Source organism: Haemaphysalis longicornis, unplaced genomic scaffold (genome assembly GCF_048455015.1).
Source record: "Haemaphysalis longicornis isolate Haplotype H1 unplaced genomic scaffold, Haemaphysalis longicornis Haplotype H1 scaffold_9, whole genome shotgun sequence".
Taxonomy (NCBI): Eukaryota; Metazoa; Arthropoda; class Arachnida; order Ixodida; family Ixodidae; genus Haemaphysalis; species Haemaphysalis longicornis.
The window spans coordinates 116,814,764-116,842,498 of NW_027526460.1; the positions used below are offsets into that span (position 1 = coordinate 116,814,764).

Consider the following 27,735-nt stretch of genomic DNA (forward strand, 5'->3'; position numbering starts at 1 on the left):
TGGTAGCGTCAGAGGACTGGGGGGACCTCTGCGCCGGGAGAAAGCACAAAGGCATTAGCTACAGTGGCGTGGAAGTGGCGGGGTGCGCTGCGGAGTCGTCGTCTCTGATGATTGTGGAAGATTCACCTACCTGGGCTCCTGCTCGGCGGCCCCGTTGTTTGATATCCTAATGAGGCTTAGAAGTCCTCCAACTTTCCAGTAAAAAGAGACTGGTGAAATAAATCCATCAGGAAACCTATTCCACTTGCTTCCTTTAATTGTAATACTTATTTTATTTACAACTTCTGCTGGCCACGAGGCAAAGAAGAAGGGATAAAAAATACCGTAACCCTATACAAAATGTCGATACAACACCAACGAGGGCATAAATGGAGAGGGAAACGCGTAACAGATACAATCGTAACCACACCAAGTCAGAATACAGCGTGAATAAGTTCGGTCATGTGAAAACTGGTTCAATAATAACTCCTCAATGTTAAGGGGAAAAAAGAAAAATTCCACGAGTTAGTACGCGAAATCTACGGGGTTAGAGAAAGATCGTGGGAATGCCGTGTGTGACGCTTTAGAATTGGTGTTAGATAAACGTCGTCGTCGAGAAGGACGCGTATTTAAATCGGTTCCGTTTTTTTGTCGTTCAATTAGCTCCGTATCAACCGCGTACCACAGAGCTCCGGTCAGTATAATGAATGCAACTCTTGCGTGAAGAAACAACCAAATAAAAATTTTTAATATAAGTAGACAGGACGGTGCATCAAGTAGCACGGACGCGGAGGCCGCTATCAAACGCGCAAGCATCAATTTGGGGGCAATATGAAAAAAAAAACATAATGAAAAACGCCTATAAAGCCCAAGCAGTGCCTGTTCACGAAAAATTGGATGACATATCACTTAGTACTAGGTTATAAATGCTGCTAAATCAGAGTGCAGGGAGCAAACACCCCGAGCACTCGAATGCCGAGACCGGGCACAGGACGCAACTTGCGCCAGGCACGGTAGATGAATGCCCTCTCCATGGCGGTGGTACCTGCAGCGGGTGCGCTGTCCCCATATTAAAGAGTACTGGAAGTTTCGTGACGAGTAACAGCATTGAAAGGCTCTGGTATCACGGACTTGATTGCAATTATGATCATCATTATCATATTAACGCCCACTGCAGCGCAACGGCATCTCCCATGGATCTCCAATTATCCCGGTGCTGTGCTAACTGCGACCACTTTATCCCCGCAAACTTCTTGATCTCAACTGCCCGTTTAAATTTCTGCCGTCCCCTGCCCCACTTGCCTTCTCTAGGGATCCACTCTGTTACCCTCATAATGACCAACGGTTTTCTTGCCTTCGCATTAGATGGCCTGGCCACACGCATTTCTTCTTCCTAATTACCACTGTGTGTCCTTAACACGCGTTTGTTCCCTGACCCACTCCGCTCTCTTGTTGTCCCTTAATATTACCCCTATCATCTTCCGTTCCACTGCTCGCTGAGTCGTCCTCAGTTTAAGTTGAACACTCTTAGCGAGCCTCTAAGTTTATGGCGCTGTGGGTGAGTACCGGTAAGATGCAGCTGTCATACACTGTCCTCTTCACGGACAATAACAGGCTGCTCTCCGTTATCTGTGAATTCCTGCCGAAGGCGGTCCCCATCCCATTCTTATCCTTCTAATTATCTCTGCCTCATGGTTGCGATCCGGGGGCACCACTGGGCCTAAGTAGATATATTCGCTTACCACTTCCACTGCCTCGCCACCTATCTCAAACCGCTGTGCTCTCCTGAGTTTATAAACATTACTTTAGTTTTCTGCACACTAATTTTCAGGCCCACGGTTCTACTCTGCTTGTCCACTGCGGTAAGCATGCTTTGCAATTCTTCCAAGGGGTTAATTAGCGAGCCAACGTCATCAGCAAATCTAGGGTTACTTAGGTATTCTCAGTTAACCCTTATGCCCACCTGATCCCAATCCAATGCTTTGAACACCGTTAGGTTATGGGTGATTGCAATCACCTGTAAATAATTCTCACTTTTGACGTCCGGCTAACAAAAATGCTTGTTTAAAATTTGTTTATTAGTTTGGAGCCATGTGAAACTCAGCATAAGCGTTAAATAACGCATATTATGGGCTTTACCCAATGCGAGAACTGAAGGGAGCAAAATTCACTTGGCGGAAAACCGTAAGGGGCACATTTCATTCTTTATTAGCTTAAAAGGGGAGAGTAGAAATAAAACTTCATTTGAAACGGAGGTTAAATTGCCCGCCGTGTGAGGTCGCTCTCATTCAATCAAATGGTTCTATTTGTTGTTGATTTTATTTCCTACCAAAGAAGTTTTGACAATCAACTTGATCACGTCCGTGTCTCCAGCTCTTGAATCTGCAAATTTGCCTTTTTCGTTTCAAGCGTGGGGCTTTTCTGCTTGGGAGTTTCTTCAGTGGATGTGTGCAACCAAAAATCAATATACTCTCATTTCTCGTGAGCAGCTACCACGCACTTGAACATCTTACATCTTGATTGCGTCGAAGAGCTGGCCGTCGGCACTTCCGCAATATTCGCATAAGAATATCGCTGGTTAGATGGGGTTGCTGAGCTTCACTGCGCATTTCACCTGAAGCCAAAGTTAAACAAAAGTTGCTAAAACATATTATCAAAGGAAAGCGCCCTCGCCCGCAGCGCCAACCACAAAACTCTTCCAATTAACATAATGTTAGTATGCAGTATCATCTGAGTGTAGCCTGAAAATTGTCGTTCTTGTTATGTATAGACGGGGAGTTATTATTCCGGACCACGCGAGCGCGTGGCACGGGCCGATGATGCGCACGCCATGGAGGCATGGCATATAGGAGCGCGAGACGCAAGTAGCGGATTGCGAAACAACAAACGGAAGCAAGATGCCCTGAGTAAGCTTCGGAGGAGCACTCTGAGAAACGGTGACCCACCATACGCCGCTGCCTCGCGTGATATACAAGTCACGTTCAGAATTGTAGGAGGGAAGGGGCTGAACAGGAGGCTCCCGGCTATGGTGAGCGAGCAACACGAACTATGCAGGGTGCTGTCCAAAAGGGCGGCCAAGTGGTGACGGGCGCGGCTGTGAAGTTCAACCGACCGTTCAACAGCAGATCAGCAGAAGGTCTATCTAGGCTTTCGCACTCTCATTCTTAGAAAGTCTTCAAAATCCCATGCAATTTCAGAGCGAAGCTGTTGTAGCTGGCCGTAATGTGTGGCGTGTAAGGCTTGACGCGTTAAAAATGCCCCAACAATGCCAAGGAAGCGCAGTGGCTTCAGGAAACAAAATGGAGAAAACCCTCAGGAACGCGTCGTGTTGCCTAGAAACAAACAACTCCACAGCTGGCGCAACACCTGCCCCACAGAACCTCGACTCGACTCCATGGGGACGCAGCGCATGCATCATGCACGTACGCCCCGCCGCGGTGCCCTAGCTGTCCAAGCACTACCGCGCATATGATGTTTGGTATCAGGAACCGGCGATACCGATGCATATGACGATTAGCACTACTAGCAGAGTGAAAAGCGATGATGGACCATGTAAATGAACAATTTCAAACTTGCGCAAATGCGAGGGGATGTGTCCTTCAGGGCTCCCGTAGAAATAATTTCGGCAGCGTAGCTATGGTTTAAGCATTGCATGGCTTGTGTAAACTTCGCCATTTTTTTCTGTTGCCTTCACATTACCAATTTCCTAAATAATCTTTTCACTTCCGGAGCAGCAGAAACAACTACTGGCTTGCCTACCCTTACTTCGTTTAAAAAAATATAGTCAAATATATCTGTCTGTTTTTTATGATTATTTGTTAAAAGATTTATAGTTTAACACTGGAATGGCTTATAGTCCTTGCGGACAGACATCGCGAAATGTAACTAGAGCTAACAACGAAATCTTACCTGTGAGAGCGCTAAGAAATATTCCACCTAGTACGGTTGCCGAAATTGCGAAAAAGCTGCTCCAAAAGAATGATAACCGAAAAAGAAAGAATACTTCTGACCTGAAAAGCAATTGTAATATTAGCCGCATTGGGAAACCGGTATGTTATTATCCGCCCATTTTACCGAGAAGAAAAATATTAGTGCATCTTGAGGCTCAATTGGCGCACGAAAAACGCAGCTCATGAATGATGAGGTTAAAGAAATAGAAAATTGCAGGCAAATATTGCGCATGTGGTTGTAATTCATGCGAGGGTAAACTCCACAGAAATATTATGCAGATAAAGTAAAGTGAAATTTAGTGAGCAACACCTTTTTAATCATTTTTGCATCGTGGATTCATTGTGCACTGCTTTCATTTCGGTGTACTGTCATGCACAAATGAAACGCGAACACGAAATAATGAACCGGGACACACAAATAAAGCTATGTTTTTTTCATGTAAGTGAAATTGTCACGTGGATTTATTGCAGTAACGAAAATTGAAACTGTTTCTCGAAATATACCACTAGAGAGCCATTACTTTACCTCCTCTATCCATATTCTTTGACCTTACGTGTTCTGGATCATAATTTCATACTTTCATTTATTTTTCCATGACTCTGCATCATATATTTCTTGTGACGCGTATGCGATCGCTTCAACTGTTCTAATTGATTGATTGGTTCAATAATTATTATTTATTTATTTTTAGTTTTAATAATAGGCTACTAATTGTTTGTTTGTTAGATTGATTGATTGATTGATTGATTGATTGATTGATTGATTGATTGATTGATTGATTGATTGATTGATTGATTGATTGATTGATTGATTGATTGATTGATTGATTGATTGTGAGGTTTACCACATGGACGCTGCACGTACGATGAGGCGCTCCGTAGTTGGAGGGCTCCAGATTAATTTTGACCACTTGGGGATCTTTAACGTGCGCCGAATTGTCGAACACACGGCCGCCGCGGCCGGTAATCGAACCCGCGTCCTCGTGCTCAGCAGCGCAATGCCTTAGCCACTGAGCCACCGCGGCGGGTCGCTTCAAGTGTTCTGGAAGGCTATAAGCAGCTTCTTTCCTGGGTTGTGTTCTTATTGAAAACCAACAAGGCATCATCTGCTCACTAAGCTAGAGTATCATCCATCACTTCAGATAATTACTGATAACGCTGTTTTTACTGATAACACTGTTGTTAGTGTTGCAACTTACTTACTTTTTATAGTTTACTGTAATGATAATGTCTCCGTCATCGAAGAACCCGTCCAAATTCGACTTTTCGCCGGCGACTGCGTTAGTTTTAATAACGTTAAGTCTAGTAGTCACCAAGAAGCTCTTAACTTCTCTCTCACTGCAATCCTTTCCTTGAGCCTTGAATTGGGCATGGTACTAAACCCCGAAAAAACTGTCTCCTTTCGCATCCCCAAAAAACGGAATCCCCACCAACTTTCGTACTCTCTCGCAGGAAATCCCTTAAACCAAGTACTGCAGTATAAATATTTGTGATTAACTTTACCAAACAATCTAACCTGGAATTCGCGTGTTACTAATGTTTGTTCCTCTTCCTTTCGTAAATTATGTTTACTTCGGCATAAGCTTCGAGACGCTCCACCTAATGTTGAATTGCTTGCATACACAACGCTAACTAGACCTAAACTGGAGAATGCTTGCGCTGCCTGGGACCCTCACACATTAAAGAATATCGAATTGTTATAAATTCAAATGAGACCTATTCGGTTCATTCATTTTAAATTTTGTCGCAAAGATTCGGTTTCCGAGCTGATGCGTAGCAAGGAAATACCATCCTTGCAGTCCAGAAGACAGTTGCTCCGCCTTAAATTATTCTATTTATTTTATCACGGCAAACTTGATTTGGTCTGGAGTTCCTTCCTGGAGTTCCTACTCGCCGTACTCGTTATCCCCATTCTCTGTCCTTAACCACAATATTCGGTTCGACCAATCTGTTCAAACTTCGTTTTTCCCCCGCACAATTAATGATTGGAACAATTCACCCGGAAATTGTCTAACTCTCTTCGTTCATTGCAAGCAAATGTTTAGCTGTGCCTAGTGTAATCATTTTTATGCTTGCTTTTCTTGTTTCTGCTTTCTGCTCTTTACTGTTTGTATTATTTTATGCTTGATATTGTTACCACCTTATGCCCCCGCTGCTTGGGCCTCCATGGCCTGCCGTATATTCCCAAACAAACAAACAAACAAACAGACAAACAACTAAATAAATAAATAAATAAATAAATAAATAAATAAATAAATAAATAAATAAATAAATAAATAAATAAATAACCAAATAAATAAATAAATAAATAAATAAATAAATAAATAAATAAATAAATAAATAAATAAAAATAAGCACGTGCAAAAACTGCACACAAAGGTACTTTGTTTCCAATGTAAGAGGTCCATGCTCCGTCGAGTTTGTTGCCGAAAGGTCTGCGGTGAAGTTTGTTGGACAATAGTTCAGGGAGACGGGCAATCTTGGTGGCCTTCTTCCACTTGCTATCGTTTGAACCATGTGGACGATTTGATATACAGCCACCAGGAAAGTTGCCGTACCTGCACCCTACAAGAGATGAGAGTCCGCTAGAACTTGTGCACTCGTACAGATTCACCGTGTTTGTTGCCATTTATTTCTTACAGAACTTCGGTTGAGTCGGCCTTATCGCAGTCATCGCCATGGGTATCACACTGATAGCTACACGGTGCACGCAACCATAAGCGCCATACCCGTTTTAGTATTTTAATTTTTCCCTTGATCAGGAAAGAAAAAGAATGAAAGCAGAATATGAGGGTTCGTTGTTTTTCTCATGAGCAATACTGATTTACTGGTCATTCAACCATCGTGAAGATAATGTCCTACCGGTGCAGGCGAGGAATGATGTCGACATAATCACTCTCTTTGTCACAATCCTACTGCTGCGTCTCACTCCAATTACAATCAAGAGCTATCATATAAGCGAAGCGACAAAATATCAACTCCCCTATGACAGCCCAAGCCAGATATTGAAGTTTTATGACTTGTACAGACACGGCAACGCCGTAGTGGACAACAAATGGAATTTTACGGATTCGCTGCTGAGTAGCGAAAATGGCTGGATGAGATTCGAACAACTCCTTTTAGTGCGAAATCTTTTATTCGTGACTTTAAGGTTTCTCACTAATGAGAACCAAGTGCAACTTCTGACGGTATCACAATGTCAGAAAATCCTACGTTGACACTTGAGCAGCCGGAAATACAAGTTTCACTTCTTGGCGTTCACTGATAGCTTGCCGTTTGGCACCATTAAAATCTTAGAATTGAATATACTAATGGAGAGTGTTTAAACCCAGCTAGAAATAGGATGATGGTATGTTCAATCCGGTCCTAGGTTTTGATAAATCTACATAAAACACAGAAAAGTTGAAGCTTGAGCCGGTTGGTACATACCTTTGAGAGTAGGGGGAAGCGCAATGAACGGATCTAAGCGAAGAAGAGACAAACGCAAGCGCTTGTGTTTGTCTCGTCTTTGCTTATTCCCGTTCATTGCACTGCCTCCTACTCTCAAAGTTACACGAAACATTTCTGGCGTAGTGTTAGGGCCGTTCTACAAGCATAAATCAAGACATTAGAACGATTCCGGCCGGTTGTAGCGTTCGTATTCGACATCTGCCTTTGGAATTTCCTTCCAGCACTGTAAACTTAACATATAGTCACCTTCCCAGTTTTTAGGTTGCTTTCTGTGCATTCACCCGAAACCATTGAAAGGTGAAACCTGTATTCATTCGCTTGAACAGTGCTTTCTAATGAGGTTTTCCTTTCGGTTTGCAGTAATTCTGGCCAATTTCATTGGGTCGGATGGACACTATCACATTCTTCCTAAATAGGTTAAATGGCTTCAACTGGTCTCTAAACAGCACAGCATCATTGTGGAACCATTCAATTCTGCAGCCTTTTTTGCCTGGTGTTTCAGAATGGGTTCTTAGTGTTCAAATATGTGCTACAGAAGGCAATTTGCACATGAATAGCGTCCATACACTAGAGCTCCATTACACCAAAGTGGAGATATTGCGTGTTCGCTCTCCCCTGTATCATTCACACCGTGTAAAGACCGTTTATATTGAGGACCTACCTAAGAAACAAGAGATACGAGTTGTTTTCAATTCAAGAAGCTCATACGCTGCGTAATACTTTATTACCTGCAGTACAGCTCCGCAGTTAATAGGCTATATACTGCGAAAAATGTTATTGCAATTTATTTCACCGACCCTATGAATAGGTGCGACATAGGGCTATTTCAACAAAAAAGATGGTCTCGGTGGAGTACTTACTTTAGAATGAACAAATGGGAACAGCACCGCCAGAAGACACAACCCAACGTAAGGCGCCGTAAATGCTGAATTGGCCATCATAAATACCTGAAAAGCAAAATAAAACAAACGTAAGAAACTGAGAAAACGTGGCAGACTACTGATACTCCTTACCAGCTGGGCTAGGCAGCAAACAAAGACACACCGATAAAGCAGTTTATGCCAGAAAATAATAAGCGAAAATTCACAATGAAGCATGATGCTTCTTCGCCATTATCTTTATTGTTTCTGCGAGCAGGTGGCCCCTGGGATATTCGTTTCTATTTTCGGAATTGTTTCGCCTAGTCAAATAGTAATCCGGAAGTAACAAAAAAAGTAAGTTTTTTGTAAGGGCAGCGGTAGTGTTAAACAAAGAGTGTAAAATATATCTACATTGGTTTTTAGTGTTTTTGGTAAGATGACACACGTCATCCCCCCGCTACAATGGGGATACCACTATCAATCATCAGTCATCATCACCAGAGGAATTTAGGGCAAGGAAGCACTCCCAGCTTCCTCAGTCCAATTTAAATGAAATGAGGTTTGTTCTCGGGACTCTCGAATTTTTAGGACTGCTCTTTTATTGGGACTATTTTTTGGTCCCCTCAAGGTCCGAAAAAAATGCGCGCCAATCCACCCTATGGAGGTGGTTGAAAAGCGAAGGTGTAAAAGATACTCACAAAGATTACCTATGCGACGTCACTGGAATACACGCACGTGGCTCCAGAGACAAGTGAAATGCACTTAACGACACCCTTCATTACCTAAAGAGGTATTCTTTGCTAGGGGTAAATCAATGCAACTCTTTTAGAGCAAATGTTTACTACTTTCGTCCAGCGGTTTTTGGGAAAATGCACAAGTCAACCTTTTGACCGGAGACACCCCCGGTGAGACACCCCTCGAAGCGCATCGCGTGATTCGCCGGCCCCGATGTCGGTGCTGCGCAGAAGGCCCCGGTTTAGGTCGTTCTGGTCACATTGTGGCCACTCCCGTCGTGGCGGGATCAGCTGCTCAGCTGATCGATAGCCGACCAAACCCGCAGCCTCCCACGCATGCGCCGCTGTGTCGTGTCGGTATGTGTTACTCACCTAGCGCCGCGGTCACCGTGAAAGAGAAACGCCGCGTTCGCCGAGCATGAAAGCGAGGCCGGGCCTCCTCCTGTGAGCGTTGTACGGGACCGAACGGCTTTGAGCCGTGGTTGGCAGTACGGGCACATCCAAGGTTAACCAAGTGAAACCAAGACTAAACCAGACTAAGCCAAGCTTTTGCATTGCATATCCGAGGTTAGCTGAGCTAAGCTGCCACCATTTTTACCTTTTTTAATCAAATTAAAGGAACCTCTAACCCGGTGTTAGACAATCTCACTTCTCCTCCACCCCTATCGCCGCCGACAGAGGCCACGAGATCGGCGGCAGAAACGGAGGAGAAGTATGATGCCATGCATTGCTGTGAGCTTCCTTTATTTTTATAACTCCTAGCGCATGCTCAAGTCGCGCACACAGCCGCTGCACGTACCATGGGCGGAGCGCACAGTGGCGCGAAAGGTGACGTGACGCTATCTCGTGGCATTCAGCGAGAACGCAGGGGGTAAACCCACACATGTGCTCGATGTGTGCACCGTCTGTCTTCCCGGTCTCCGCGTGGGCTCGTAGCTCAATCGGTACGACAACGGGCTCTGGCTCCGTTTCTCTATTCGTTGCAGGTTTGATTCCTGACGGTGCCAGTAACTGCTTTTATTTGCTCGCGGGAGTTTTCTGTTGATACCAACGGTCAACAGATCGCGACCGCTGGTGTTATCTCTACCCCTTGGAGGGTAGAGGTCTTTAAGATAGGTCGACTTCTGTATATGTGCACTGAAAAAAGCGCGCCGACAAACACGCACGCGCACGCACGCCACACACACTCACGCATACACACACACACACATAAAGAAACAATAAACGAGCAGGATGTGCTCGTTTTTTATTGAGATTAATTGTGTAGGAAAGAAAGTGGAAAACTAACTCACAAAAGGCAGTAACTTATAGCGAAGCGTAAGAACATAAAATTGTCCAACACGGTGGATCACATTAAATGATGGGATTGGTAAACTAGATTGACATAACAAAACAAAAACCAGATTCGCGCGTACAACATGGCACTCATCGAGGAAACGTTCATCGAGGAAACGTTGGCAATTGAAGGAAGCTTGAAGGCTACAAATAGGAAGCTGGCTATTGATCGACACAGTATGTACGCACTCAAGGACGAATAGGGTACAATTACGCAAAATATTTACGAGATAATAAAAATGGTGCAACGATTATACCGCAGGCTATGCGCCAGTGACATTGGGCCAGATCAAACTACTAAGCCTACAGGCTTAGTTTCGATATTCCGCGAAACACTAAAGAACCGCAAACGGCGCTTACGGGTATAAAAAAGGCAAAGCTACAGGCGATGACGGCCTAGCCGTGTATCTTTTAAAAGAGGGTGAAGATATAATGCTGGAAATCTTGCTAAACAATTCTCAGAATGTTTAAGGACATTAAAGGTACGCAAAGCCTGGAAAAACGCCAAAATAGTTTGAGTTCACAAGAAGGATGATAAACAAGATTGGAAGAGCAGTAGACCAACCATCCTACTGTCTGTTGTGTACAAACTGGTTACCAAGGTAATAGTTAACTGCATAAAGGACAGCCTAGATTTCCAACAACCCAGGAAACTGGCTGGGTTAAAAAGGGATACTCTACAATGTATCACATCAATCTCATCAAACAATTACACAAAATGCGTGAGGTATAATAAACAGCTTTACATGATATTTATAAACTATAAAAAAAGCGTTTGATTCACTCAACACAGCCGCAGTTATGGACGCTTTAAAAGACCAAGGAATAGAGGAGACCCACCCAAGTATCTTAGAAATGATATGAGGACACGCGCACGATAATCGTTCCCAAGCAAGAAATTCCCGATCGGAACAAGAGTGCTAAAGGGAGATACCATATCTCCAAAATTGCTCACAGCATGCCTAGCTAGGGTTTTCAGGAAGCTTGACGGGTAATACTGGGGTTTACGCATGAACGGAGAATATTTGAGCCATTTGAGATTTGCACAATACAAAAGCCTTGTTCAGTGAATCTCCAGAACAGTTTCATAAATTCTTAAACTACAAAGAGCTTCTCCGTGGGGCTGACGATAAATATGAATAAATCTGAAGTGATGAAAAACACACATACTGGACGTGTCTTTTTCAGCATAGGTAACAAAACACTTGAACAAGTAGAAGAATATGGTAAGTGGTGATTGCAACCACGAGTAGTTCTGCGCTTCTTACTTGAAATACGATGCCCTAATCTATCAGCCCACCCCAAACACCCACTGTACTCAATTGTTCACCTACGTAGTTCGCAAAGAATGTGTCTTACAAAACAACCCCGATGTAATGTTTAGGTTGGCTTTGCCCTATTTTCCTTTCTGCCTTCTACACCGCGTGGTTTGTAGACCCAGGGTGCCCTCCACTGGCCGTGCGGCACGCGGCAAGGCGGTGGCGCGGTGGCGTGTCGCTCTAATTATCCATGGCGGAACCTACCTCTGTTCGTATTAAAGGGGTGGTTTATACATAGACTTGTATCACAACATTGCCAGACCACATCGCACCGTTCGAACGATCCAATAAGTCGAAGTAGTGAAATTCGGGAAACGATCTCCCCCCCCCCCTCCCTCTCTCTCTCTCTCTCTCTCTCTCTCTCTCTCTCTATATATATATATATATATATATATATATATATATATATATATATATATATATATGTAAAGTAGAAGTACGCTCTTCGGAGACTTTATTTCCAACGTTTAGACCTGAGACAGGTCTTGCTATATTCTGACACAAGCTTCAACACAAACTGTAATATTACGGATCGGTATATTATTCTACAATGTGCAAGTGATGGACGGTGTGTCGTGGTGACGAGGTTGAAAGCTCCTACTCTGCATTTTATACCACCCACCTTACACACCAGAAAATGCACGAGGCTTGACAAAAAAGGTGTTATATATTTGCTGCGAAACAGGGGGGAAGCTGCCGAATAGAGGTTTTGCACCAAATGTGCTACCCATTCAAGGTGTTACGCGGCCTGGTAAAGCCAACATAACGAGTGCTTGGCACAAAACACTTTTGCCCGATGTTCATTTGTAACTATATTGTAAGAAACACAACATGATTATTGTTATAGCAGGCCTAGCTTACTCCCCCAATGTTTGTACTCATCAATCGCGGAAGAATAAAGATTTATATAGGCCGACAAACACAATCACCATGCCTTGGTGACGCCACAGTTGGCGTCACCAAGGCATGGAGGATTCAGTAGGAGGTAGCTGTTATACCTGCGAGGTAGAACTTCGCGTGGTAATGTAGTCATTTTAGCTGCTGAAAGGAAAATTTGTTTCTTGATGCCGTCGACAAAACGTCAATTAAAGCCGTTTTTTATACCACACTTTCCCGCAGGAGCCTGTGAACTATTGACATCATTTAGGCACTCTGAATTGTTACTAATCGACGGCGAACTTGGTCATTACGACATACAGATAAAACTTGCGTAGTGATAACTCTCTATTAGTGGCAAATCGTCGAGTAATGTTGTTTCCAAGATATATGCAATAAAATAGGAGGTAGAGATCATATGCGAGCGACTCGGTTTTTGCAGCGAACGTTTCTCGTGGTGGGTGCCTCATATGGTTGAAAAATTTTAGGTAGCTGCGCTTTGTTTAGCGATGAAAATTTCCAAACTATTCATTCTGTATTTACAGCCAATCAACAGACAGCTTGTTTATAGTGTAGTGCTGGTATATTAAAAAACGCAGAAATCTAAGCCCACATAACAGCACAGAAAACACAAGGCACACAAAGACATGCACAAATGACCACGCTTGGTTCGTGCTAGTTTGGCGAAATCCCTGCACAGGCTGCCGAGGAGTTTTGAATCAGATGTCTTTAATAACTGCGTTGATTCTTCGTCATGGTAAGAGTACACGCGACATGACGGCGTGATCGCTCTCCCTTAAAGCAATCTCGTAAAGTACAGGAAAGATTGCGGTGGGCTTCCACATTCACGTTTTACGGTAATCAATCTCTCTCCTCGGAGAAACATCTCGAATAAGGTACACGAAGCGAAGGTCTCAACTAGGAAAGTAAGGTGTGTGTCAGTGGTCCACAACAAGGAAACAGTAGTAGACAAAAAGTTTCATCTATACCTTTCGTAACCGAGCGGAATATTCCTCCGAGCACAACCATAGCATGCCACATTTCTCACTCCACTTTCAGAACTTTTTACTTGGGCGCTCTGTACATTTCTAGAAATAGCGAGCACAGCCACGGATTTCTTATTACGAAAAGATTGCGAGAGAATCATTGTGCAATTGCCAAACATCTCATCTTGTATTAGCGCCATGATTTTCCTTCGCGCCTTTTTTTCTTTACAGGGAATATCCACGTTCTCAACGACAAACAAAGAGGACATTGAGTGTAAAGGCAGTCTTGTACTCGCGTAACCGCCTCTTCTGTGAAGATATGTTCTTGTTTCTCGTCAGTGCCTATCTAACGCACGTGTTTAAATTGAGGGCAACAAGACGTTCACCAGGGCTATCTTTCGACAACTCGAGTCCGGCAGCTGTGATGGTGGTGGGAAGGCTTTGCGCACCTTTCCATAGGGCCTGGGTTTGAGCACCCAGCAGAGCCTCATTTATTTGCCTCATTTATTTTTCTAGCCCAAACCTAAATTTACTGTAATTATCTTCAGCATAAGCTTGTACTTTGTCCTTAAGAGCTTCAATACTTAATGTTGCACCAATATGACATTTCGTTTACCTTTGTTTTATCTTTGAGCCATCCACATGTTTTCGCGATTCCTTCGCCATCACGCGCAGGTTTAAAGCAACTGAATTAACTAACGCCCCGCAATTAAAACCTTCACTTGTAGCGTTCCAAAGTTCAACTGATAAATGTACGAAAATAAACTAACTCTCTTTAGTGTAACCTGGCTTGAATTATCTTCTGTGAAGCACCTTACAAATACTACCTTTTCGGGCTGATTAGGTAGCTGGTAACTCACTATCAGTCAATCACACATCCGCAAAGCATAAAATAGCTACCTTAGATTTGAACGAAGTAGGGCCACCATTTTGCAATACTTATAACCAGACAAAGCACACTATTTGTATTACCTTTTGGCATCTTTCAGTGTTTGGCACGCCAGCTGCCTCTGGACAACGACTTGGTCGAAACATAGGCGGTACAGCGCCACTGCTGAAGCACCCTAGAAGCAGGACCAGACGTTTTCATCATTTGTTAGGTCAATACTGAAGCTGTCATAAAGTAAACAGTTCAGATTATTGTTGACAGCACCCGTACACAGTGGTATTATCAAGTTAAGGTTTTGTGGCGAGAGCCATAACGACCAATTTCGGAAAAAAATTTCAGCGACAGGGAGCGAGAAAACAGATAGCAAGGGTGCTAGAGGGCGAAGGTGTTAGAAAAAAGTGGAGGTAGCAGACAGAGAACAGCGAAAAAAAATTAGGTTGAACGAAATATGGGGCACAAATGAAATGGCAGTGTTACTAGAGATGCCGCTGGATACAGGGACTTTATAGCACTGTCCGAAGGTGTGAGAAGATGCTTATTCAAAGCGGACAGAATAATTAAGTAGCATGGTTAATCAACTTCATGTTTCGAAGAGACCAATATTTTGTTTTGTATAAGTAAGCGCGCGTTTCCACCCTTTGTAGTAGGAAACTACATGGTTCTGGCTTTTGCAGACTCCAACAAGGCGTGTGTCACCGACCTTTAATCGCTTGGATGAGCGCATTAAGGCAAGGGTGCTTTGCGCTCGTCGTACCTCAGCGGGAAGTTTTACTCGCTGTGTGGCTGAATTAGCTTTCTGTCGCTCTGCATTCTTGAGCACTCTGGGCATTCTGTCGCCGTCATACCAAGCTTGTACTTCACTCGGCGGTACAATAAGAGACAAAGCCAGAGGTCGGCTTCCCCAAAATGCTCAAGCATGGCAAATTAGTGTGATCAAAGGGCAAATTCGGAGAATTACGATGCCTTGCACATCATGTAGGTATAAGACAAAAGCAAAGCCCCTATCTCAATAGACAGAAGGTTAAAACGCGAAGCTTTGTCCCAGGCAACTTGAGTCAAAGTGAAAGTCCAAATCCTCGCTGCATTGACCATACATCGGAATGGCGCAGTCGAAGAGACGTCGGCTTCATAGGGCGACGAACCCAGGTTCTATTCCGACCACAGGATGCGCTTTCTTGCTCGAGGCACTTGATGTGCCTTCGCTTATGATCATCACAGTTCCGTGAAACCCGTTGTGTAAAGTTGGTTATTGAGCAGTGCGTTCTGGTGCGAAAATGAATGCCATAAGTCATGCACAAGAAGACTCGCTTGAAAAAATGCACTGAGAAAACTGCGAAAGGCGACTATGTGCGCTGCTGTCCCTGCGCGACATATATGTTTTGTTCAAATCGCGTAATCGCCCATACTTCAAATCATAGGTCGGAACGCAACCATTGGCGAGAGTCCAATTCCTAAAACAGCTTACTCGCATCATTTTGAAGACGATGCTCCAAGCTAAAACCTTAGCACTGACTTCCATGCTACTGTGGTGCCACAGGAAGCCAGATAGCCAATCTCTTCGCTTTTGTAGATAACTGCGCAACCAATGGAGGGGTTTTTTGCTATAGCCTGAGGGCACTTTGCAACTGATCGGGACCCTCATTGGTTCTTCCGAGACGAGAATTCTCTCTTCAACCAACAAACGTTGCTTCTAAAGCCTCAAATCTGCCAGCATTTACCTGAGCGCGAAAAGTGACCTTGTGTGCCATTGGTATCAAAACAAGTGGTACCAAATGTCACATGGCCTCAGTGACAAAAACTGCAGGGTGCATGAGCATGGTGGGGCTCTGGCACCGTTCCTGGCCTAGCGCATATTCTGATTGCTGCTCATCTGGACGGCGTCTGCGTATAACAGTACAGTGGAAGCGCCTAACAGGTCAAAAAAAGCGCTGTGGTCCTCTGGCTCCCTGGTATTGTCAACCACCGATATTCGAAGTATATTTTCCAATACTCTTGAGGATACCGCTGTATTCTCGCGATAATCAACCAAGCCCTATTTTTAAATCCTGGTTCTCCGCAATTCTCGCCAGTCTTCTAGCCTGTTTCCCGAACGTCCTTTCCTCTTTTTCTTCCTCCCCCACTCAAGTGGTAGTATATCGCAGTTCAGCTATGCACTAACAGCAGGATTTTCTCTTTTAAGATACAGCATTGTCGTGTTTTTTCTTCGTGTTTTTCACGTTCGGTCTCTCAAGTAGTTTAGAGACACGTGCGAACTAATGACTGAACGGTAACAAAAAAAGTACGCGAAAGAGCCGTTCATCGCCGTGCCGTTTTCTAGCGGAACTGAATGAACGATTTAGTTACTTTTATAAGGTGCTGTTTTCAGGTCAGTGTAGTGTGTTCGCCGTGTGCTGTTCATTAATGGTGCTCTCCGTCACCCTTTCCTATTCCGCTGCTCCAAAAGGAGTTCCCGTTCTTTCTCGGCGGGACGATTATGTTCTGAGAAAAACAGGATTCGTTGCGACCACAGGGCCAACAACAGCATCGCACAAATGAGCATTATTAAGAGGAAACGAAGCAGCACTCTTCGCAAAAAACAGCAGTCCCATTGCTTTTGTTGTTCTAGTGTCTGGGTAATATTTTACAGCAACATCTTAGAGCTGATGGAAGGGAAGCATGACCTGTGCCCCGCAGGCGTAGTACTGTTTTCATGGCCAGAGCGGAGCAAGGGATACATTTATTGTTTCCTGTGGGCTGTCAGTTTTCCTTGAATTTAAACCCGGAGAAGGAGGAGCAGAGGAACGGAGATCGAGAACCTATTTGAAGGCCTTGAACACATGAACCTTTTATGACCTATTGTTCTCATCTATCCCGGGCACGGACCACTTTAATGGCATTAACGCTGTCCGTATCACCTAGACTTTAGTCAGTTGTAGTTGAGCGCACGCAGCAGCTCTGCGCACGCAAGGAACCTGCGGAGGAGTGAGAGCGCATGCGCCGTACGTAAGCCGGAGCCGCACGCTTTGCGTGCGCCCGCAAGTTTGGGATTCTTGCGTTACGGGTTTTGCGGGCTTTGCGGGCCCTGCGCGAGGCCCCTGCCGTCCTATTTCCGTTCTCTCTTGCCCGTGAACGAAAGGAACAAAGGAACGGCGTCTCCCCACAAACTGGTTAACGGCTTCTTCTTGCTAGGTTTCCGTCTAGCGCTGGCCGAAAACCACATGTTTCGTTCGCCAATCTGTCGTTCAGTGCCGCTGCATGACACACAAAACGCGCATTTCGGCGCTACTGGTTTATCCACGCATCAACTTCTGCGTTCGGTCAAATAAAACCCTAAAACTGGTTCTTCGCGAGAACTTTGTTGCGCGCGCTGCGCTGCCGCTACGTGCGTGCGCAACTTTCTGCGTACGCTCAACTAAAACTGTCTTTAAAAATCACTGATCCAATTTAAGAAACGTGCCCGTTGTTCCCGAGCTTTCATGGTTACCTGCATTTTAGCTAAGACAATACGGGGAAGTGTGAAACTGTAAGTTAAGAAAGGATAATCATGCGAAACACGCTTGATAGGGTAAGTGCTATGAATTGACCTTAACTGGCGCGGTTTTCTTGTGCTAACTGTAACCTAAAGAGTGCTTGTATGTAGGTACATAAAAGCCTACATACCACTTTTAAGTAGTATATAAGTGCTTTCTGCCCAATCTATCTCCGGTATGTAGGCTTTGAAGAAGTGTAATTGAACCGTAACGTACAGTTACAAATAAGTGTTTGTCGGTGCACCGATAAGCTGGGAAGTGAGAAGGCTGATGAAATTCAAGCACTTACTCTCCGATGTATTTCTTAAAGTTGAAGTCACTCAATGACTGAATATTTGAGCTGTTTGAAAACGAGTCCACCCCAATTTTCATAATGAGTGCTGTTGGGGCTATTAAAATGATGAGAAGCTGCATGCAGTCCATCCAAACGACACCTCGAAGCCCTCCCTGAAAAAGAGAAGAATATTGTCAGCCTTTCGTTCGCATATGTCATTTCGCACGTTATTCAAGGTAGAAATGTGTTACACCTGGATTGGTTGAGCAGCCTATTGTCAACATAAGAATAATAAGTCCTCCTTTTGATATCACAGGAACCACGAATTACATTGAAATAACACGAACTCCACAGAACACGACGGAGTTCAACGCATTTGGCTGTCTTGGGCGCTGTTCATACACCCATAAAATAGTAACGCTAAATTTCCACGCTCTCAGTTCTACATGAGGAAATCTTGACGCTGCATGAATTTTTTAAAAATGCAGAAAGCTGCAGCCGAAACAAGCGAAATAAATTATATTATGCCTAAGCATTTTTTTCGTGTACCCCAAAGCGCCAAATTGTATAATGGCCGGCATCTGTACAAAAACGCATTGGCGAAGTTAACGCATCTATTCGTTATAATTATCAGCGGAGAAAATAAGTAGCATTATGTTAAAAGCAACAACAGAACAGTGGAACACATAAAATATGATATAAATGAACTAGCTAAGCAAAAATGTCTCCTTTATACGTATCACTCGTGCGACGAAAACAAAACAAAAATATCCTCTAAGAAAAGAGGCAGAAAAACGAATAGAGAAGTGTGAAAAGGCACTGCTGTAATACCGGGCATTTTTACAAAAATGCATGATTCGCGAAGTTCACCCATTTAATCGTGATATCCGTGTAAATGCAGATGTGCCGAAGACAATTTTCATAACAATAATAGCAAAGAAAAAGGACGCAACGATATCAAAAATACCTATCTTATACATCTATTTGACAAGACTGTCCGAAATAAAAACCCCCAAAGAACATAACAAAACACTAATACAAAAACGTGAAAAGAAAGAGCTGTAAGGCTACACCTGCCATCATTTTGGAAGACAACACATTTCATTATTACGATACCGTAAATATATTTACGCTATTGTTTTTGTATTGTAACGTATTGTTTTTGTACATTGCAAATATGCAATGTACAAAAACAATACGATGAGGTTCAGCGTAGGAATGGCTACGGATTAGACCATTCTCAAAATATCTGCACGTTTTAACCTTCACCAACAAGAAAATTGATAGCACAACCGGACATATAGATGAGCTTGCGGCGTTCAACGCGAAAAACTAGAGCGAATTGAGTATATTTGCACTTCTGTTACCATTGACATCCCCCGTGGTTAATTAGAAATGAACAGTATCTAGTACGCAATGAAGTGCGAGGCGACGGGGTAAATCGTCCCGAAGGCGAAAAAAAGCGCTCCTGAGCACTGCATCCGCAAGAAAGCACGTATAGAGCGGCTTCTAGCATCTGGCTTTGAAGCTGAACCGGAGGTACCAAAAAAAGCAAGAACCACCGTGACCGTCACTACACATTTATGGCCCAAATAAACGGCCACACAGCCCCGCCACAACCATACCCTCTGCCTAAACGACCATCTGAACATCAAACCTTATCTAGTTGTGCGAGCAGTTGCACGAGGATGGACTACGCTAGATACCGCACAAGATGACCTTCCTTGAAGAGCACTTTTTATTAGCACTTTTGACACTGTCGACATTTGTGTACAAACGTGGGCTGCTTGAACTGAGGTGAGCTCTTTTTGTTTCACTTACCGCGTAGGTGTGGTATAGCGGAATCTTTTAAGTGCGAATGCACTTTTAAGTGCGAATGCACTTCTTAAACGAGCCTGAATCGTCCGCCGCCGTCGTCCGCATAGCAACAGCTGCGGGTGCGCGCGCTCCTCGCCTTCCTCCTCGTCTTCCCTAGCAACGGGGGGAGATGGGTGCGCGCTACTCTCCTCCTCCTCTCTCCGCTCAGTGACTGCGGGTGTTGGGCGCCTCCTCTCCACTTCGGGCGGGAGAGCTCTCGCTCGCGTAGCGGGCGCTCCGCATTCCGACGCGTGAGGGCGCTCGTGTAGCCCTCGCCGTAACGGCGGGCGCTACTCTCCTCCTCCTCTCTCCGCTCAGTGACTGCGGGTGTTGGGCGCCTCCTCTCCACTCCAAGATCACGATATCCACCGTAATCGCGCAATCAACAACCGTGCATTCGCACTTACACACTCTCCCCCTCGGGGAAGTGCGAGGGAATTTTTTTCTTTACAGCGCTTTTGCTCCGCCTCCCCCCCCCCACACACACTACTTTATGCTATTCACCACAGGAAAATACCGCCACGATGTCATTTTTCAAAATAATTCTTTCGAATATCCATTCAAGATTTTTCAGCAATATAACCCCGTGGAGGCAAAATCAAAAACGCCCTTGTGTCGAGATTTCGGCGCCCGTTAAAGATTTCCAGGACGCCCCGTCTTATAGCCCAAGTGTCGCTTCGTCCAGTTAAGTATAATTTGAATATAAATCTCAGCTCGTGCGCAAAACAGGGCCAAAGAGTTAATTTTTTCTTTCCATTCCTTATTGAAACAACATGATAAGAGCGTGTGTTTTTATTTGTGACTGGAACCAGAGCGCACAAATAACTTCTTGCCGGCGGCAAGAAATACGTCTAAGAGTACGCCGAAGGAAGGGACTCCGCTGAAAATATTTAGCCCTACCTAGCCTTACTTTAGCCCCACTTGTACCTGTGAAATGTTTTTCAGCGGTCACGTAAATGCAGAAAGAAATCTAGAGAGCAGGGGAGTTGCTGTTTGGGAATGTGTATTCCGGATTCCCTTTAAACTGTCAGTGCAGACGGGCGATGCTCATTACCACGGATTACATCAGCCACGATCTTTTTTAAAGATTTAAAACGCTAAATTGTAAGCGTGCGTTTGATGCATGCGCTTCTTTTCCGAGAGGATGGATGCGCAACGAGGCGGATGTAATCAAGAGAAAGTAGGACATCAGGAACTCGCAGCCATAGTCTGGTACAGTTGCCAGCGGGCCAACCGTCGGCCCGCGTTTAGGATAGGCATGAGTTAGTGAACGTTGTGGTGGTGGTAATGGTAGAAAATGTATTTATCCGAAGCTGCACAGAAAGAGGCGCCGGTTGGGAGAACCGGCACACTGCAGTCCCTTAGTCGACGGACAGGATCCCGTGGGGCCGAGCGACAAGTTCGGCGAGCTGGATCATGCACTCTTGCACTTATGGGTCGGAGATGGGCAGCGTGGCCTCCTATTGCTATAGCGGGGTACGGGGCATGCACAGCCTAGAATGGAGGGGGGTTTGGCAGGGCCAGCGCCAATTATGTGGTTGAGCTAAGCGAAAGGCGCGCCGCGCCATGTGCAGCTGTGGCAGTATCGCGTGGGAAAGGGCAGGCGGCAGAATGTAAGATGCGGGAAGGTGTTCGTCTGCAGTCGACGCCATCGAACCGACTGCCTGTGCTTTAAGCTGGCAGCGGGGCCGGGAAAATGCGGCTGACTGAGGCGGTAATGCTGCATTATGTCCCGAAAAGCGACCAGGCGATTTCTCTCTCCCGCCCGAGGCGGAGAAGCGGCATCCGAGGCATCCCGCCAGCAGAAACCTTAAGTTACCTCGTTAGCTAGCTCGTTACCCGGAAGGAACGAATGGGCCGGTGTCCATATCAGGCATGGGGAATGTGCAGGCGTATTTGGTTCTGTCTGCAAAACGCGTGCGGGGATGGGGGATACACGGCCCGTCGCAAATTTTTGAAGAGCTTTCTGCGAGTCGGAGGTTACTGTGGTGTCCGGGGTAGCTGTAAGGGCCAGGGCAATGGGGACTTCGCCAACGTCAGCGTGATGCGTAGAGACCGAGCCCGAAGCAACAGAGTCTCCTCGGGAGTTGACGAATACGGCGACGCAGGCTACACGGTAGGGATATTCCGCTATGTCGACGTACAGGGTACAGGGGTGCGAAGAGTGGGCCTTGTGTAGGGCCTCGGCCGGGGCAAAGCGGCGTTCTTGATGGAAGCTAGGGCTCATATCCGCGGGATGGGGACCACAATGTAGCGGGAGCGGAGAGAGTCACTTAAACTGACCTTATGTTCATGCTGCATAGCAAAGGAGGTGGTGAGTTTTGTTAGGATGGACCGACCCGTCGTATTAGAGGCCAGACAGTGACGCTGGGCAACGCGCTGGGCTTCAACTAGCTTCTAGAAGGCATTGCATGCCCCGGTGTTAAGAAGCTCGTCAGTGGAGGTGGGACGGGGCAGACCCATGGCCAGCTTCACCGCCTTGCGGATGATTTTTTTTATTTTTGTTTATTTACAAATATTGCTGGCCAGAGGCCAAAGCAGGAGGGGCAAGATAATACAGTTATCTTAAACAATATTTCAATACAACACCAACAAAAGAACGAAGAAAATGAAAAACGAAAAGCGGAACATTTTTATACAAAAGCAACGAAAGGAAAGACTGGGGTGAGAAACGCGGTACAGTTGCAATAGTTAGAAAAACAATGTCAAATTTCGGCGTAAATAAACTCAGGAGAGTGTAAACTGCTTGCAGGCAAACTGTTCCACTCCTCATTGGTACGAGGAAAAAAGAATATTTAAACAAGTTAGTACGAGAAAAATACGGTGTTAAGAAAAGTGCGTGTGAATTCCAGGACTGACATGTTCTTAGTGGCGTGAGGAAGGGGCAGGGTTCAGAGCAAGCTTGCGGTTTAAAAGGAGGACCAAAAATTTTAGGCGCATGAATCCGTGTCTTGACTGCAAAGTTCGGATACCATTAGAAAGCATAACATTAGTGACATAACTACCAGGCTTATAGAGAGAATAAATGAAACAAACTGCCCTCCGATGAATTTTTTCTAGTGCATCAATGTTCATTTTAGTATAAGGATCCCAGGCAGCGCATGCATATTCTAATTTCGGGAGTATCAAAGATTGGTAAGCGAAGTGTTTAACTTCTGTAGGAGCATCCTTAAGCTTGTGCCATAGCACGCATAATTTGCTGAAAGCTGCAGAGGAAATTTGTTCAATGTGGGAATTGCAGCCTAAATTACTTGTCAGAGTGACACCAAGATACTTGTATTCCGTAACTTTATGAAGAGGTTGGTTAGAGAGCGTGCATTCAGTTAGTACTGGCTTTTTCTGGTTAGTGACACGGAGCAGAACTGATTTATCCATGTTTAGTTTCATGCGCCATTGGTTGCCCCATAGACATATATTGTTTAGAGTGGACTGGAGAGCTGCTCGGTTATCAGGATTCGCTATCGAGTTAAACAGAATACAATCATCCACAAAAAGATGAACATTAGCAGGTGGGTTTACACAATTTACTACGCTATTACAGTATATCAAAAATAGTAGGGGACCGAGCACACTGCCCTGTGGAACACCTGAAGCAACCGGCAGAAGAATTGAATCTTGATCGTTAATGCAGACACACTGGGAGCGATCAGACAAGTAGTTAGAAATCCAGGCTAATAGAAAATTAGCAAGTCAAATAACCTGTAATTTATTTTAAATTTATCATGGGGGATGCAGTCGAAAGCTGAAGTCTAGGATAATGACGTCGACTTGACCGCCACTATCAATCACAGATGCAAGAGAATTACTGACTGTACATAACTGAGTTGTTGAGAAGTCTTTTCGGAAACCATGTTGGCACGGAGATAAAATGTTATGCTCATCTAGGTGTTTTGATATGAATGTGGTGACAATGTGTTCTAACATTTTGCTGCAAGACGATATAATCGAATTTGGCCGATAGTTGGAGACAAGAGGGTCTCCTTGTTTGGGAATTGGCTTGACACGAGCCATTTTCAATTCTTTAGGTAACGCTGCAGTACGGATTGAAGCCTCAAAAATTGTACCAATGAATTTGTACAAGGGCTCGGCGGACCGTCAGAAAAATTGATTCGGTATTCCCTCTGGCCAACCGAAGATTTTACTTTTATTCGAAGAACCATGTTTAGTACTCCTTCATATGAAATTAAATTACCTCGTGGAATATCTGGATCATGTATAAAAGCTACAGGCTGAGAAGAATGACAGAAAACACTATGAAAAAAGGAGTTAAAATATTCAGCAATTGCTTTCGCATTCGATATCAGAGAACCATTCATGGAAATGTGGTCTACATTCTTTTTGTGATCGCTAATGTAGGCCCAAAATTTCTGCGGGTCATCTTTAATAAAATTAGGCGGTGTAGTATTGAAATAAAAGCTTTTCTCGCCGTGAATCGCTTCATGTAAAGTAGACCAAACTTCACTCAGACGGTGGGAAGCTGTCCGGTTTTTCCTGAGACGTTAGGCCTTTCGTTTTAACTGCAGAATAGGTCTCGTCACCCACGGAGTGAACTTTGTGCGTTTTGTTATTTTGTTGGAAATGAATGTAACTCAGTAAAGCTCTCACCCTAGACGATGTATGTCTGAACGAAATTGAAAAATAAATAAATAAATAAATAAATAAATAAATAAATAAATAAATAAATAAATAAGTAAATAAATAAATAAATAAATAAATAAATAAATGTTCTTGAATTTCTCCCAAAGGTCTTCTACACTGTCGCCACAAATCTCGGCCACATGATCACCCAAAACCTAAACAACGCACGAATCTTGAACAGGTTTTGTGGCATGCGTATCCTTAGAACGGCTTACATTGAAGGGGAACGAAACACTAACCAAACTGCGGTTCAATATGGCAGTGATTATGGACACGTCGTGCTGAACAATTGATCGATGTAAAAATACCAAATCAAGCAATGAATAAATCTAACAGTCGAATATTGACAGAGTCAGAGCCTGCTTCTAATCTTTCCCAATCAATACCAGGAAGGTTAAAATGTCCTGCTAATATTACTTTTCGATCGTTGTATTGTAGCATTTGCACATGCAATTCTGATTGATAATCGGTTGTTGAATTGGAGCCCGGTACGCTGCGTACAACACGAAATTCTGGCCGCCAAGTGTCACGTTTAAACACAAGAACTCAAGATCGGGCACATGAGATAGAAACGTAGCTCTTATACAGTCTTTCAGAATAACCGCCAGACCACACCCTCAGTTGCCCTGTCTTTTCGAAAAATTTTGAAACCCGGAGGCACCGCGCGATCATCCCAGACGAAAGTGTGAAGCCAAATCTCGGTAAGGACAACTATGAGGATCGTGTGCTAGAAGTATAGCTTCAAGATGCTCAGTTTCGTTTGTAATACTACCAGCGTTTGTATTTAGTAGTCTTACACGTTGGTTTCTAATATTTCCTGTGCTTCCATTATCACCACCTTCATGATCATTGCTCACACACTTTCTGCGTTCACTGCATGCGCAAGCTGTTCCTTTAGAGTGATTTTTCTACCTTGATTTGATTGACTGTGGGGTTTAACGTGCCGAATCAACGCAGGCGATGAGGCACGCCGTAGTGGAGGGCTCCGGAATAATTTTGACCAGCTGGGAATCTTTAACTTGAGCCGAAATCTCGTACACACGGGCGTTTTCGCTTTTAGCCTCCATCAGAAAAGTGGCCGCCGCCGCGGGGATCGAACCTGCGACCTCGTGCTTAGCAGCGCAACGCCTTAGCCACTGAGCCACCGTGGCTGTTGATTTTTCTACGCGCGTTCGCTGCTTTGTTCAAAACAAAAACTTCTTTGTCAACATGCAATTTATGTTGAACTAGATAAGTGTTTTTCTTCACATTTTTCATCATTTGCACTGTTGTGATGAGGTACAGGACAGAGTGGTGAAAGCTTTAGAGATCATTTAGCAGAGCGGAGACAATCACCCTCTGGGGGTATGTGCCGTCAAAGTGTCGCCTCAAAGTGAACCAGGAAAATAGCGGGGGCGATAATGTGACGTCGGAAAAGGAAGAGGAGGAAGAGGAGATCGTGGGTGCTGACGAAGGAGGGGGGTGTTCGAAGGAGCGATGATTGGGAGAGCTATCCGCAAGGTGCGGTAGCTGTCGTCTATCGAGGCCGTCGTTAAGGACGCCCGGAGACAGAGCCGGGCTGGAGTGCCAGGCATTCGTCGACCACGCATTAAATCGCCGGCTTCGACTGGGCAGCCGTGGCGTCGTCGACCGTGCATTATATTGGGTGACGTCGTGTTCCCTCTGTGCCGATCTACCGACAGCCGCCGAGTACCGAACTGGCCAACGCCTCAGCCGCGAGTGTGCCCTACGAAGTGTGACGCTTAATCTGTAACGGCCAGGTTTCTAGACTGTGAACTGGTAATCTTTTGTCGCCGTCGCCCGAACTTTGTATCTTTAGGAGACAGTTTTGTATCTCGTTCTGCTCGTCTTTGCAATGTCGTACTTCTTAACTCGTCCGGATAAATGTTCGTGCCCGTCCTCATATAGATCTCAAGCGCCTGTCTCGTTTGTGCGACGCGAATCCCGAGGTCTTAGCCACCAATACCATCACAACTGGCGTCCGCGACAGGACCTGTTCTCTACCATCTCGAAGAGGGGAAAGGCTAGATTTCGGGATAAATGGAGCCGAATTGAGGCATGGACAATGAGAGGCTAATGACAGTCTGAAGACGAACATGACTGTCTACTAGTACCTTGTAGACTGTGACTTTAACGAGCGAAAGAGACTCGCAAGTTTGACATTTTCGATATGGGAATTGAAGAATTGGAAAGGCTTGTTTCTGAAGGACTGAAAGCAGGACGGAAGGGAATAGAATTGCGGAGGTGGGTGGACGATGAGCGTGCAAAATTGAAAGCAGAGCGGGAAGCAGAGTATGAAGCGCAAAATGAAGCACAGGAAAAGGAAAAGGAAATGTTAATGCAGCAGTTAGCCGCTCTAGAGGAGTTAAAAACGAGAAGGGCCATTGAACCAGCTGTGTTTACAGACGCAGCGGCACGACATATTAGCGTGGAGGACACTGCCACCTCAGGAAGTCCACCTCAGTTCCCTACAGCAGATATGCCGGAGCATGCATCTCGTGGAGGCGTCATCAATCATCTGGAAAAGGAAGTTAAAGTACTTATTAACGACCAAGGCCAATCTCGTTCGGAGGAACAAACCTTGATATCTCAGTCGAGCAGAACACCACCTGAAACCGTTGAAGGTAACCTTCAGCAAAGCATCTTGCAGCTCATTGACGGCCCATTACCGCCCAAAATCAAGGTGAACGAAGCAGCAGCTACGGGCGCTTACATCAGCCAAAAGAGCGATACATCGCTTTCCACTGTTTCCAAGCAACATGGAGCTTCGGCGATTGGGTTCTCCGATTTGCAATCCAAGCGTCCACAGAGAAAGCCCTGACTTCCAGTGCCGGCGAGCAAAAAGCAACAACCTGAATGAGTGTTCAAGAAGATGCCTTTTTCGACTATGAGTGCGGCAAACCGGAAGGACCTTCAGACGAACAGGAGCCACAGATTTCTGAGGAGGAAGGTGTCGTTACCTTACTTGTCCAAGCGGAGGTGGCTGCAGTTTAAACCAAGTATCAAGACGCTACGCAAGATTCGCTCTGCACTGCTACAGCCACAGCAGTGGCCAAGACAAATGAACTTCCGAATGCAG

At 44.9% G+C, this 27,735-nt stretch overlaps 1 protein-coding gene across 2 annotated transcripts in view; it reads right to left on the bottom strand.

The window, feature by feature from the left end:
• Positions 1-1,999: 1,999 nt before the first annotated feature.
• The window catches only part of LOC144151708 (sodium-coupled monocarboxylate transporter 2-like), a 52,168-nt gene continuing 26,432 nt past the window's right edge, over positions 2,000-27,735 (bottom strand). Inside the window, exons 6-11 of one of the 2 annotated variants that reach the window (XM_077682829.1) lie at positions 18,177-18,334; positions 14,462-14,553; positions 8,240-8,326; positions 6,313-6,494; positions 3,889-3,989; positions 2,000-2,593 (exon numbers count right to left, since the gene is read on the bottom strand). In XM_077682829.1, the coding sequence (XP_077538955.1) occupies positions 14,475-14,553; positions 18,177-18,334 (237 nt within the window). In that variant the 3' untranslated portion in view covers positions 2,000-2,593; positions 3,889-3,989; positions 6,313-6,494; positions 8,240-8,326; positions 14,462-14,474. Of the gene's footprint in view, positions 2,594-3,888; positions 3,990-6,312; positions 6,495-8,239; positions 8,327-14,461; positions 14,603-18,176; positions 18,335-27,735 lie in introns of both variants that reach the window. The other variant, XM_077682830.1, reaches the window with a different exon arrangement.